At 37.2% G+C, this 15,066-nt stretch overlaps 2 protein-coding genes across 3 annotated transcripts in view; one reads left to right on the forward strand and one right to left on the reverse strand.

The window, feature by feature from the left end:
* Window positions 1-4,891, forward strand: part of daam1a (dishevelled associated activator of morphogenesis 1a) — an 82,269-nt gene extending 77,378 nt beyond the window's left edge. The window contains exons 24-25 of one of the 2 annotated variants that reach the window (XM_052145573.1): window positions 687-857; window positions 3,200-4,890. In XM_052145573.1, the coding sequence (XP_052001533.1) occupies window positions 687-857; window positions 3,200-3,409 (381 nt within the window). In that variant the 3' untranslated portion in view covers window positions 3,410-4,890. Of the gene's footprint in view, window positions 1-686; window positions 858-3,199 lie in introns of both variants that reach the window. The other variant, XM_052145572.1, reaches the window with a different exon arrangement.
* Window positions 4,892-8,016: 3,125 nt separating this feature from the next.
* On the reverse strand, window positions 8,017-10,689 carry LOC127657261 (G-protein coupled receptor 135-like). The gene has a single exon (XM_052145979.1). The coding sequence runs from the start codon at window positions 10,495-10,497 to the stop codon at window positions 9,139-9,141; it is 1,359 nt and encodes a 452-aa protein (XP_052001939.1). The 5' UTR covers window positions 10,498-10,689; the 3' UTR covers window positions 8,017-9,138.
* Window positions 10,690-15,066: the final 4,377 nt, after the last annotated feature.

A 15,066-nucleotide genomic window follows, 5' to 3' on the forward strand; every position in this document is an offset into this window, starting at 1 on the left:
AGAATAAAAGCACAACACAGTTCACTAAACAGATAATAGATGTTAAAGGTATATGAGATGTTTGATCATAGCAGAGCCTGTCACCCTTTCTGGCTGCTTTAATGTGAAAGCATACATAAAGTTGTTCCTCAGCATCTTTGAAGTGCCTGTTAAATGAAATGACAGATTTTACCCTGCTCCATGCTGGCACTCGTACTCAAAGTTGTAGTATTAAATCACTGCATTTGTTGAAGTTTAATGTGCCTCTCTCTGACTACGTTGACATTGGAACCACTGGAAATCACTTAAACCTTTAACTGCAATCTGCCAATAATATTAGTTTCAAAGGCATGTTCTTCCAGTTTGATCCTGTTCATGAAGTAGCGCATGGGATGGATTTGATACGAGAATAATTTATGTTGGGCCTACAGGGCACGAAATGAACGTTTCTTTAAGGGTTGGCAAAATCTTAGTAAAAGGTTTTCACAATATCTGGATACGTGTCTCACATTTCATTGCATTGATATATGGGTAGCCATACAGAAGCTTTAGATCTAGCTGCCTGGACTCAATCAGTGTCACTGGGTTTATTATGACAATTTTCTTCTTCTTTTAGTACTCCCCAAGTTAGTGCCAAAGAAATCCCTTGTGTGCAATAAAAAAACCTTCATAACTTTATATAACAGTTCAACTTTTTTTTTACACAGTTTGAGAAGGCAGTGAAACACTTTGGAGAAGACGTCACTCGCATGCAACCTGAAGAATTCTTTGGAATCTTTGATCAGTTCCTGCAGGCCTTCACCGAAGCTAAACAGGACAATGAGAACATGCAACGACGCAAAGAGGAGGAGGAGCGCAGAGCCCGCTTGGAGGCTCAGGTACTGCTTTTATAAAACAGTTACCACATAATAAAAATATTAAGTGCACAAATGTTGTATTAAATGCCATAATACCGTAAACCAAATGTTGCGATGCAACAAAAATAATGACCAGTGATGGGTGCTGCCAGAGACGGACCATTTGTGTTAAACTGAATGGGAGAAATTGGTCCTGCCATACAGGTAAAAGAGCCAATCACCTTTTGAATTGAGGTAGACCGATATAACCAATTATATCAGTTATCGTTTTATCGATTAATCGGTGCCAGTAGTTGCTTTTTGAAACTATCACTTATCGGAAGAAATCTATGCCGATTAGTTATTTTATTTCGATTTTTTTTTCACACATTAATTTTTTTTTCCTTATCAGTAAATTTAATTTTGGTGAAATATATACATCCCTTCATCTGGTGAAAATATAGGCATAAAAAGCTTCATTTGGCAAATACTTACATATAGGGCAGTGTAACGGAGTAAAGGCTCTGTCATTTTAAAATACAAGTCCCCGGTGTTTATTGGGCTTGTTTATAGTTAAAAGTCCCAAGTTATGCATCCAATCTTCATTCTTTTCCTGGTTATTAGGATTTTATGTTGCACAATAACTCGAACTGCTTTTGAGATTTTATTCATTTTGGACTATTTATCCTATTGAATTATCCTATTTTAAGCATGCACAATGCCTTAACTCATAAGCCCAAAGTCAACGGGCATGGCCATGAAGTGTTAGTATTTTTGTGCAAGCATGCCATAAGTCTAGCACAAGTGGGTTTGGCTAAATTGCGTGAGCTTATCGGGTCAATGGAGGTTCTTCTCCGGCACTCCATCCTATTATACAGTCCATTCTCTGTCAAACACCAGCAATATAAACAAAGACAGTACATTCATAAGAAGTTGGTAGTGTAAATGGACTGTATGCAATGAACATTTGTGCATCCTTGTTAAATGGGACATGTTCCTTTTTATACAAATGGAAAATGTGGTTCAGGATATGGATGTAGGCTTTTCTAAATTACAGAGAATGTGAGTATTATTAATAAATTTCATCTACTGAAACACAAATCATGGCTAGTTTTAACATTGAATCGGCACGCACTTCACTTCAACCGATCAACATTGATTTTGAAAATGATAATTCATGTATTTAAACACAAAACAATTTATCCAATTTTTTTTAAAATTCAAATTACACTTTTAACAAACAAAAATATGATCGAAAAAACAAGGTGAAGAAAAAAAAAATCATATAAAATCCAAACATTTTACTCTCCTTATGGCCCCTTTTGCAGTGACTTAAACATAACAATTTAAAGTAATAATAATAATTGAAAAAATAAACCATGAAAATGTAACAAATATCTCGTAATTTTTAGTTTCAACAGCGATGGTCAAGGACATTCTTTGATGTTCTGTACTTTCAGAATTTGGGCATGAACTTTATTACCACCTGCTGGTAAAATTAAAAGGTGGTATTGAAAGGTCTTAGCGCAGTGACATATTTCTCAGGAAAATAGCAAATTGCACTTTGTGCCACTTCATTAGCATACAATACATCCACAGTTTGCACTCCTACACCCACAGTAGGGCAAACACTCCCACTCATGCCAACTTGTGCTTTGCGCTGCCGTGAAAATTGCACTTCAAATTAGCGCTCAAGAAAATTGTATAAGGTGGTCGTTGCCCTTTACTCACCATTGAAAATAGAGCCCACAATGTCTGTGCCCTTCATTAGGAAAGTATATTTTTATTATTATTTTCTAAATCAACTATTTAATTCATATTTTATAAAACTATTGGCCAATTATTCGGTTAATTCGAGAATTAGCATGCGCATTAGCTGGACCTGCATTGAAAATAGCATTTGTTTAGCGTGATTTGAGCTAAAGAAGCTAAATTTATGATACCATTTTTGTCAGGTTTTACTGTTGATTTGAAATATGTTCTCCAGTCATAATCTTGACCAACCGTTTTGGAGATTTTGGTCTTTCCCCATTCAAGTAGCTAGGAGATGTACTTTTATGCTGTTTGTATCCATAGAAAATAGCTGAATGGGAGCATTCAAAAAATGATGGCTAAGTGGACGGACTTGCCTTGAAAAAGATCTTTGGTGCTGCGCAGTTATTTAAATAGTGGTTTGGTGAAGATTTATCATGAATAAAACATGGCTATTGACCATTCAGCATCTAGGAACAGAACCATCCTTTTTACAATGTGTTAACATTATTCAATGTGTTTACAATGTGTTGTGTAAACGCTCCATAGTGCACAATGCCAGTGACTAAGAAAAATAGAAAACATATACCACTGACTATTAATCTTTAATTACAATCTGTGTCCCTGAGCAGCTCAAAGAACAGCGTGAACGAGAGAGAAAATCCCGGAAGGCCAAAGAGAACTGCGAGGAGGACGGAGAATTCGACGACCTGGTATCTGCACTCCGATCAGGCGAGGTGTTCGACAAAGATCTGACAAAGTTCAAACACAACCGCAAACGTCCCACCAAACAAAGTGCCGACAGCAGCAGGGAGAGGCCTATCGCCAAACTCAACATCTGAGAGAGCTGTGCAAGTGAGTGCTTCCCCCTGGTGGTAAAGCCGAGATATTACACCAGTGTCTACTTTGTGTACAATCTGAAATGCACTCACAGGATGAACGTTATTGTTGTTGTAGCTTGGGTCAGAGAAAGACTCTACCTCGGTTTATAACTGGAGAGGATTTCCAGACTCATTTTACCTGTGCTGGCTGCCAAAAAGTTTAATAAATGCTTTTCCAATTGACAGTGTTTTGAGTATGACAGTAGTTTGTATGGCGCTGGTGAGCTGACGTTAGCTGCACCAGTGAATCAATTGTTCTCCCCCAGGAAAGAGTGGGCAGAAAGGGCTACATGCTTTATAAAGCATCACAAACAACTGGTGCTGAAATGTAGAAGCATCCTTTTAAAAATTTTTTTTTTTTTTTTTTTTACAAAGCAAATTTTGCTTGTAAAACATACATACCCTGACACCTACAAACCCTGGACACCTTAATTTATGTCTGTCCACTCTGACGCTCTATACAGTAAATTGGTGTACAGCTTACGCCATCAACACAAAGGCCATATTTTGCAACATATGGCCTGGCAAACCTTTACAGAACAAATTGGACTCAGTAAAGCAGTGTTTGTTGTCAGTATGTGCAACACAAATGATGAAACCAGTGATACTTTAATGTCATTGGACTATTTGATCAGTCTGGACGAATTTACAGGCTGGTCATTTTGCCAAGTTAGTATTTCATTTTGTTACGCTTGCAACTCGAGCACAAACAATTATATGCTTATAAGCTGCCGTTACAGACCTGTTAAAGCACAATGCACAGAACTTTACATCAAATGAAAAACTATTGAAATCAGAGTGTTTTATTATAAATCTACAGATTAAATGTATTGACAGGAATTATAGTGGAAAGAAATTTTTGAGGTCAAATTTTGATTGCAGATATATTTATGACAAAATCGTCACAATATCCTTATTTTTCCAATGGTTATCACAAACAACATTAATTGTAAAGAGCTGCAGATGCAAGACTTAAAAGCACTGCATCTTAAGCAGTCAGCAAACTGTCTGTCTTGCGTGTATTTTCTTTTGTTTGTGTCTATGCTTGTATATTTGTACATATGCCAATTGTTTACTCCTCAGACCAAGGCTTTTTCTCAGCCCTTGACACTATGATTTTGTTCTAATAAGTTTCCTGTTGATCAGATGCCATTTAATCTTTTTCACTTATTTGTAATATTGTATTACCTTGTAATAGATTCCTTTTGTCTGCTGGTTTGTTTAGTTTTCTTTATTTAAGAAATCTATTTGATGTGAGATAGGTAATCAATAAATAAACCCAGAGGGTCATATAATTTGGGTATGACTGTTGATTTGTGTCTATTAAATCTTCAACAAGATTCAATGTTATTTATCAATTTACATCATAGCCTACATAACTGCACAATATTAGTTAATAGTGCAATTGTTAAAAATAAAACACACATTTTAGGCTTGTGAAACAAATAAAAACTGAAATGGTTTTTTAAAAAAATGCATAAAACAGTTCTTTTTTTGCAAACTGTTTTCAAAGAGATATGTTGTTTGTTTATTTCATTATAGCTTGTACTAAATCTCAAATGTCTTTTTATTTCCCAAAAACACACAAAAATCATTTGGGTATTAAAAAATTATAATACATAATTAACACCATTGTGTGTGCTGAAAAACGTGTCTCTTCAACGTTATTGAAAGCAACGAAGGTAAGCCTGTTTAAACGGGAATAAAAACACTTAATATGATCATTTGAAATCCACAAACACTCGTGCTTTTGTTCCCACTAGATTACAGATTATCAACACACTATATACCTCTCTACATCTCTAATGGACCTCTTTACATTGACATACATACTGATAATGTATTAGGTAAGAAATCCAAACAGATTTTAAAAACTAAGAAGTATTGAAAGAGCCAAACAAAATGAATGCATGTTTAACCCCTACCAACAAACTATATGGTATAGTCTGATGCTACAGTCACTTCAGTGATAAATGCATGCTCCCAAAGTGACAACCACAAATTAATAAAATACATACAAATGTTTATAGAAATATAAATTGTTCTGAATGTGAATGCTGATATTAGTCACTTTTTCTGCAGTTTTGCATTCTATAAATCATGCTACATCCAAAAATGAAGGCAGTTTGTTGGTTATATTTGTTATTTACAGGCTTCATCTTCCAAAATATCCTATCTTTGAGATAAGAAATAATTGAGTTTCTTTCAAAAATAAAGATAAAAGTTTTCCATCTGCCTTGTACATTTCATTTGAAGTGTTTGTAGAAGCAGAAAGGGATTATTGGGTTTCAAAATATTGTTTTATTACAGTATATCAGCGTAAAGGAAGTACAAAAAAAGCAAAGCTGAAAAGAAAAAGTTGTAGCCCTAATTAATTACATTAGAACTGTTTCTCGTTTCAGTTGTTAATTAGTAAAAAGAAGCATCTTAACACTTTATGGTAGTTTGTGTCATTGTTAATGCTCTGTATGTCACCGTGGATATCACTAAACCATATGGTGAAAAGCATGAATAAGGTTTAGGCTATGTGAAGGATATAAGGAAAAGCACATTGTTGGAAAGCATTTGCATTAGGCTCATTTGAGTGACTTTCAATGTTGGCACAATTTTACACACCTTTTCTGTTTACCCATTAGAATAATAAACATACATTTGGAGAGTTTGGCTTCAAGAAGAAAATGTCCATAATTCTGGGTGAGAAATGGATCAATTTTAAATGCATTTTTTTTTTTTTTTTTTTGCTATAAATCCCCACTTTCACATTCTAAAAGTGAAAGTGGGAATTTATGGTAAAAAAAAGGGACTTAAATATTGATCTGTTTCTCATCCATAGTAATATATATGGGTATTTTCTTCCTATCTCTTCAGATGACATGGATTTAACCACTTGAATCATATGGAACACTTTTATGCTGCCTTTATGATTTTTGGAGCTTCAAAAGGCCTGATCACTATTCACTTGCATTGTATGAACCTTTGCTGAGATGTTCTAAACATCTTTGTGTTCTGCAGAAGAATTAAGCTCATACACACATCTGTCATGACAATAATGTCACAGTGTAACACATCTTAATGGCCCTATAAATATGCCTCATTTTCTATATGCAAAATCTATGCTTTTTGATAGAGTAAAATAGGACCATTGTTTAATACAATGTTGAATTATCAACAAATATTTTGGAATGCATTGAGTTATAAAAAGGATAATACATCAACTACCGATCGGTTCAACCGTATACAGTGGCCCCAAAAAGTCTTTACTTAAATGTACAAATGTCACAGTACTGCAAAATATCAAACTAAGCAACATTTATTTTAAAGCTGAAGTGTGTAACTTTTATGATGTTAAATTACATTCTCCTATCCCAGCTTAGTATACAGACAGTTGTAAGTAAGATATTTATAGGCTGATTTCTTCTAAATCTGTACACACTGTGTCTCTGTAAATGGGACTGCAAATATGGCTTTGATTGTTTGAGCAACCCTTCCAGCTATACACATGAACATTGACTCAACTGGGGTGGGATTATCCATTTGTTCCACCAATGGCAGAAAGGGGGAGTGTTCGAGAAAGCGGTTTGTTTTCAATTCCGTTTTGTGGCACAAAAATTACACACTTCACCTTTAAAGAAAGACAGCAGAAGCTAATTTTAAACAAAACCTTTCACAAATGTTTTTTTTTTTAAATTACTAAAAATATATACCGTTTCAAATAAAGACTGTTATTTTGTCAAACTTAGTGGAACATGTCAATAGTAAATATGATTTACTGCACCAGTCTACATTCTACTAGACACCTGTGTAAACTTGAGGGGAACAGACCTACATCCACTAAAAATGACCTCTGAAAACATGTCACAAATAAAGTTAATTTAGTGCCAGAAAATGAAGGAATATTCCAGGTTCATTATACAAGTTAAGCTCAATAAATGGCATGTGTGGCATAATGTTGATAATGCAACAATTAATTATGACTTGTCCCTCCTTAAATTTTTTTAATTTAAAATCTGGGTTCAAGTGAGTCAAGTGAATGAGGCCAATCCATTAACATTAAAATACTATTTCAAAAGAATAGCCACAAAACAATATGCATGTTGAAGTGATTTTTAACATTAAAAAAAAAAAAATCCTTGCTAACCTTTTCTGTGTAAAGTTATATTTCAACGTTGTTGCCATAATGCCATAACAAAAACAAGTGGGTTTAAACAACATTACAGCTTAAATACACAAGTTAACAGAATAATGTACACCATAAAGAAATGCAGTTAAATTTATATTAAAATACTTGTCTTGCTGTGGTTGCCAGAATTTTACTGTAAAACATGGTAACCATGTTACAGGCTTTATGCGATGTCATTTTGATGCCAGTATATTTTACTGTTCACTACCATTTATTTTATAAAATGATATTAACTTCATATTAGTGCTGTCAGTCAATTAACATTTAAATTGTGATTAATCGCATAATTTAAAAAATATATAATAGCTATTATTCACAGATTTTGAAAATGATGAAATGTTATACTATATATACTATATTTTCTAGTCAAAATGCATTTATTTCCAGCTTCAGAAATAAAACAAAATGTAACTATATAATGCTTTATTAAAATTTTCCAAACAAAGCCTTTCACAAGAAATGCACTAAAATGGCACCAATTCGAGAAACATTAAATGTTAGTCTAAGTGGGAGTTTAACTAATTGAAAGAACTATCCCCATAGTTTGCATATATACATTTGGCAGACGCTTTTATCCAAAGTGACTTACAGTGCAATTATTACAGGGACAATCCCCCCGGAGCAACCTGGAGTTAAGTGCCTTGCTCAAGGACACAATGGTGGTGGCCGTGGGGTTCGAACCAACGACCTTCTGATTAACAGCCCTGTGCTTTAGCCACTACGCCACCACCACCTTTTTCATCCTCCAAAATTATAATTATTTTTTTTTTTCACATAATTCAGCTTTAATGTATCCAATTAACGTTTTAACATAAAAACAACAGGAATGGCACAGAGGAATCCAGCAGCCTTTATTAGACTAAAATGAATAAGATTAACCAACGTGTTTCGGCACGTAGGCCTTCATCAGGGTTAAGATATAAAAAAAAACAACTAACAATTAGCAGTGATTCAATTCCAGAGACTATTATGATTGGTTGTTTAAGTGAGCTTTCATTGGTCAGAGTTGTTTTAAATGAGCATGTTGTGTATTATTATTATTTTTATCTTAACCCTGATGAAGGCCTACGTTAATCTTATTCATTTCAAATCTAATAAAGGTTTTCACTGTCAAATTTTAATTACTGACTTTTTTGTTTTACAGTGGTGCTTTTATAAAATTACACACTTCACATTTCTCGCTTTAAACCCGTCATTAACTTCCACTGGACCCATTCACTTCCATTGTAAGTGCCTCACTGTAACCTAGATTTTAACTTGTCTTGAAAAGGAGGGAGGGGTTTAAATATTATTTTGTGATAATCAACAATATGCCACAGATGCTTGTAGATTGATCTTGACTTGTATTGAAGCTGGAATATTCATTTAATACTTTTTAAGTGTGGCTAAAATATCCCAAAACTTTTTGGGGTCACCATATACCTAAATAATGTCTGTCAATGTGCATTCAAATGATCAGAAATGTCATGACAGACTTATCAATGAAAGTTATCAGAAAGTGAAACTACAATTACAAACTGGTGTCAGCCGTCTCAACTTTGGGCACCGCGGGTTCAGTGATTGTATCAGGATGGGCATCTCTACAGAAAAACACTGCTGGGTTCTTACAGGCCCACATGGCCACTTCTCCCCCGTTGGCTGGGCTGGAGGAAGACTGGCGGCTGTTTGCACCGTGCCGGCTTACATACCGGTCCCGTATTCGATGCGCCCGCGTCCGGACTGCGTCCCTGCGCTGCGTCTGCGTGGACAAGTACGCAGCGATGTTTCTAGTCCTATATCCCTCCTCCCTGCTCCGGCCCATCAACATGGATATATGCGGATTCCTAATAGCATAAATCAAAGGATTAATGGCACCATTGGCCCATGCCATCCAAATAGCCACAGTGTCCATAGCAGGATTAAAAGAGTAGTTCCCCAGAGCTGTGATGGTGCCCATCAGGCAGTATGGCCCCCAGCAGAAGATGCTGAACACGATCATGATGAGGACGGTGGTCGCGGTGCGCATCTCACTGTAGAAGCGCAACAGGTGTGCGTAAGTGGTCACCGGCCGCACCCTGATCTCCGACAGTCGGACAGTTTTACAGATGTTGTAGTGACAGAAGCACATGAGGGCGAAAGGGAGCAGGTAACACACCACTATTAAAGCTATGCTATAGGCAGTGCCCATCCTGGAGGTGCCAGAATGGAACACGTACATGCAATGATAAAAGCCCTGTTTGTGCACCACCATGTCCCCTGGGGTCTGCACAAGCAGGTACCACGGGAAGGAGAAGAACATTGCTGATAACCAAACGGCCACCAGGAGCTGAATTGCTCTCCTCCTACCAATTTTGGCCTGTGGCTGCCTGACAATGGCATAATATCGATCAAATGAGATAAGAGTCATGGTCAGGGTGGAGATGATGCCGAAGCAGGTGTTGAAAAAGCCGTTGGCGACGCAGAAGCGCTCCCCAAACATCCACTTGCCATCCTTGCTGAAGAGCATCATGAAGGAGAAGGGTAAACAAAGAATGGCCGTCAGGAAGTCAGAAAGGGATAGGGACATGATGAATGCATTGGTCACTGTTCTCAGCTGTCTGTGTTTGATGATGACCACCACAACGGCTGAATTACCCAGACTGGACAGCAAGAATATGGCCAAGAGCAGCAGCGCTTGCGCGGCCACTGCGATGCCCCGGAGAACCGAGTTCCGCTCCAAACTAATCACCGAGATGTTGAGGTGCATCTCGCCCCCAGCTGTGTGGTTGCTTCCAGCGCTGGCCTGAGTGGTCAGGCTGTTTAGAACAGGATTGATGGTGACAATCTCCAAAATGAAGCCCGAACCAGACATGTTGTCCATGGTCGTATTGCTGATGCCGGGGAGATTCATTGGATACGATTAGGGCGCATCCATGGGATAGGAGAGAATGCATCCCTTGTCTGTGTCTTCCGTGACAGTATCACAGTAAAAATTAGTTTGCAGAACAATGCAATTCCATCTCACAAATGATCCGTGTAGCTATAGTCCTTTGACCCAAAGCACTGTATTTTGGGTAAATAATGTCCCAAATGCCCCAATAATGTTCTCTGCATGGATTGTCGGGCGGCACCGTTCACTCTTTGCATTCCGAATCCCCTCCCCACTCTTATTTTCAGAATCTCCGGCTGCCTAGAGTTCTGAAACTGTTGCATCGACTGTTTATGTGAGACAATCAATTGTTTTTCCTCTAGGGGGCGCTTGGAGGCTCAGAAAGTCGAATTCCTCATTGAGCTTCTTTAAAATTTCAGGACGTTTTTTTTTTTTTTTTGTCAAAATGCATAATATTTTGAGTATCATACTTCTACAGATTGGGACAGGTGTCATAGAAATAAAAATATTCTCCAGTAAATTCTACAACAAATATTTTAAAACCGGCTCATCCAGTAACCACAAACGATTGTGATTAGTCCATCAAAACCAGCATTGAGAAAAATAACTGGTACCACGTGACTACGCCGTTTGTGCGCTCTTGCACAAGTGGTTTCGACAATAATTAATATCACTAAAAAACTTTAATTGAGCAGTTCAGCCGTGAAGTAACTTTGCAAGGGAACCCGTAAGTCTAAATCGCCATGGGTTCCCTCAGGATTTTCCTATGGGTTTTTATAATGGGGTTCTAAATTTATGAGTAAAATAATGCTGCCTTCACGTGCTAATGAAATTATTGTAAATACGAGTTTCCCACTCGGAAGTTGCACATGACTGACCCCCTCATGTTGTAATTCCGACTGGGAAACTAGGAGATAATTTTGATACCTGAGTTTTCGAGATGGGAGGAATTCTGAACTTTCAACATGGCCGTGGAGAAGGGTCATAGCAAGGTTATCTGAGCCCCCTGACTCTATATTGCTCTGGACCCCATTGCTATTAAATAAAGAATTTGTTGTGGGGCCCCTGAACTTTGGGCCCCTAGAATCATTACCACCTTTCACCCCACTAGCTACGGCCCTGCCGAGGAGAGTACAGTTTCTGTAGTGAATGACAGGTTTTATAAATTTTTCGAAATACAACATATTGTTAGCACTTGCCATTTTGGTCATATTGTGTATCAGCAAACATTCTATGCATGTTGTGTATTTGACCAAAATGCCATTGTTGTCAGCAAGCTAACTGAGTGATATGTCTTATGGTGTCCTGAAGAAATATGTATGAATGAACCTAGCGTCATCCATGTTTCCTGTTCTTTCCAACATCAACCCTAACTTCAGAAGTGGGAAGTAGGATAATTCCAAATAATAGCACATGAAGGCAGCATAAAGTCTGTGGTAAACAATACTTGATTCATGGATGTTCTACAACATAAATTACACACAGAATTTTTTTGGACGCCAAAACAGTATGTAATTCAATACAGCTTCAAAATAAAAGTTTGAGGTATGACTGTGTGTCATTTATGTTTTAGAACAGTATGTCCATGTATCGTCAAGTAATCTTTACCACAGACCTTATTTTATACATAAGTTCAAAAACCCCATAATAAAAATCAATAGGAAAATCAAGAGGGAACCCATTGAGAATTAGACTTCTGGGATTTTGGACTACAAGCTGAACAGCTTGAAAAATATTGAAAATACACAGTGAGGAGTTAAAATAGAGAATTTTAAGATGCATCCCAAACTGCACACTTCTGCAATATTCTATGCCATTTTGTAGTGTGAGTATGTTTACACTGAAAATGCAGCAAAAAAAAGTGTACATGGATGATGCACTTTTCAACCATCAAAACGGAGTGTGGAATGTTGGACATTTCATGCACTTGGCGCATGTGGCTTGCCATAGATAGCGGAAGGGATGGAGTTACCTGGCTGCATTGCTGGTCTGACAAAACAATTGTAAATAATGAAGAATGTAGCAGCTGGTGAACTTCAGTGTATACAGCGCCATACAAATGTGAGTTGAATGCTTTACCATCATCCCAAGCTGTTTATGCATGTAATATGTATGTTGTTTAAGATACAAGTGTTGAACTTGTATCTTAAAAGAACGTGAAGAACCCTTGAAGAAACCTTCAAGAACTGTACACTTCCAGAGTGAGGAAAGGGGCTGGAAAAATCACTCTGGACCATATTCACCCAGCCCACTGCCTTTTTGAACAGTTGCTTTCTGGCCGGCGCTACAGAACACAAAGCACCAGAACCGTCAGGCACAGCAACAGTTTTTTCCCTCAGGCTACCATCCCAGGAGTCACGAGTTTGAATCCAGGGTGTGCTGAGTGACTCCAGCCAGGTCTCCTAAGCAAAAAAATTGGCCCGGTTGCAAGGGAGGGTAGAGTCACATGGGGTAACCTCCTCGTAGTCATGATTAGTGGTTCTCCCTCTCAATGGGGCACATGGTAAGTTGTGCATGGATCAAAGAGTGTAGCATGAGCACAACGACCCACGTGATAAGATGCACAAATTGAATGTCTCAGAAGTGGACACAACTGAGGCTTGTCCTCCGCCACCCGGATTGAGGTGAGTGACCGCGCCACAACAAGGACCGAATAAGTAGTGGGAATTGGGCATTCAAAATTGGGAGAAAAGTGGATAAAATATAAATAAAACAAAACTGCCCCATTGAACAATAATTATGTGCAATACACAGCTTAGTCTGTTTATATTTATCCAACATACTCTACCTCTTCTGCCATACATTCCCTTGCATCGGTATATAACAGATTTGTTTATTGTACACACACACACAGACTTCTATACTTATATTTTCTATTCACTTTTTATTTTTATTCTATTTTTTATTTTATTATTATCTCTGTCTTGTTGCTGTATTGTTTGTACACTGGAAACTTCTGTCACCAACAAATTCCTTGTATGTGTAAGCATACTTGGCAATAAAGCTCATTCTGATTCTGATTCTTCTAAACGTATATTGGCTAACCTGCTAAAGCTAGCGGTAACGCTTCACATGCGTCTGAAACGTCACTTCCGTCAGCTGTTAAATGGATAATGCTTCTGTGTAGTAAAAAAAAAAACCCGTTAAGTGTTCAATTTGGGATGATACTACACTTTTAAATTCATACACTACATGGCTGAGAGCATAGTATATTTTAAAAGTGCACAGTTTATAGTATGTCGTTTGGGTCACAGCTTTATTATTTTGACCCAGAGTTTTTGACAAATCAGAGACAACGTCCGGGCCATTGAGCCCTGCCTATTTTAACACATCAGTAAGCGGCGTTCTATCCCCTCATTCTATTTCTAGGATACAGATGCAAGCTCCTGCACCTCCCCGTGACGTTTGAAGCCGTTGCCATGGCACAGGAACTGAATTACGTACTTTCTTACGAAGATTGGTTCCATTTGTTGTGCCTAGTGCGCACGCAGCGACCTGATGCAAACATGCGCACGTTACCATTATCGCACAAATTTATGCCTACTGTCATTATATATTAATGTGATAATTTCCCCCCAAAATAAAATTCTCTCATCGTTTACTCATCCCAGATGTGCATGACTTTCTTCTGCTGAACACAAATCATTTTTAGAAGAATATCTTAGCTCTGTAGGTCCATAAAATGCAAGTGAATAGTGAACAGACATTTGAAGCTTCAAAAAACTCCTAAAAGCAGCATAAAAGTAATCCATAAGACTCTAGTTGTTTAATACATGTCTTCAGAAGTTATACTCTATGATAGGTGTGGGTTAGAAACCAATCAATATCCCTTTTACTCTAAATATCCACTTTCACTTTCTTTCACATACTAAAGTATAACGGATATAAATAATGGTCTGTTTCTCACCCAAAGTGATCATATTGCTTCAGAAGACATCTATTAAACCACTAGAGTCGTATGGATTACTTTATGCTGCGTTTGTGTTTTTTTTTTGGAGCTTCAAATGTCTGGCTACCATTCACTTGCATTGTATTGACCTAAAGAGCTGAAATATTGTTCTTAAAATCTTTGTTTGTGTTTAGCAGAAGAAAGCAAGTCATACACATCTGAAATTTCTTGAGGGTAGGTAAATGATGAGATAATTTTCATTGTTGGGTGAACTGTTCCTTTAAAAAGCCCTACATATGTCACCCTTAATAAAATAAATATCTATCTATCTATCTATCTATCTATCTATCTATCTATCTATCTATCTATCTATCTATCTATCTGTCTGTCTGTCTGTCTGTCTGTCTGTCTGTCTGTCTGTCTGTCTGTCTGTCTGTCTGCAGGTGTTTCACTATATTAGTTTTGCTAAGTTATAGTAAACTGTTATATAATAATGGGCCATGCAAAATGTATTGTTAACATTTTGTTGGGCGAAGCCTTCTTGACAGACTCCCATGTACCATGGTATTTACCTGTTTACTTTATTCTTACTACAAATTAATAAAACTATGGTAAATGGTATTATAACTGACACTGTCATCAAAATAAACAAGAACATAAAATAACATGAACAGTAATAAACAGCAACGATCCTGAAAGCT

This window comes from Xyrauchen texanus, chromosome 16 (genome assembly GCF_025860055.1).
Source record: "Xyrauchen texanus isolate HMW12.3.18 chromosome 16, RBS_HiC_50CHRs, whole genome shotgun sequence".
Taxonomy (NCBI): Eukaryota; Metazoa; Chordata; class Actinopteri; order Cypriniformes; family Catostomidae; genus Xyrauchen; species Xyrauchen texanus.

Bases quoted from the DNA above. Each gene is read 5' to 3' on its own strand.
- LOC127657261 (XM_052145979.1), bottom strand. From the start codon at position 10,497: ATGAATCTCCCCGGCATCAGCAATACGACCATGGACAACATGTCTGGT.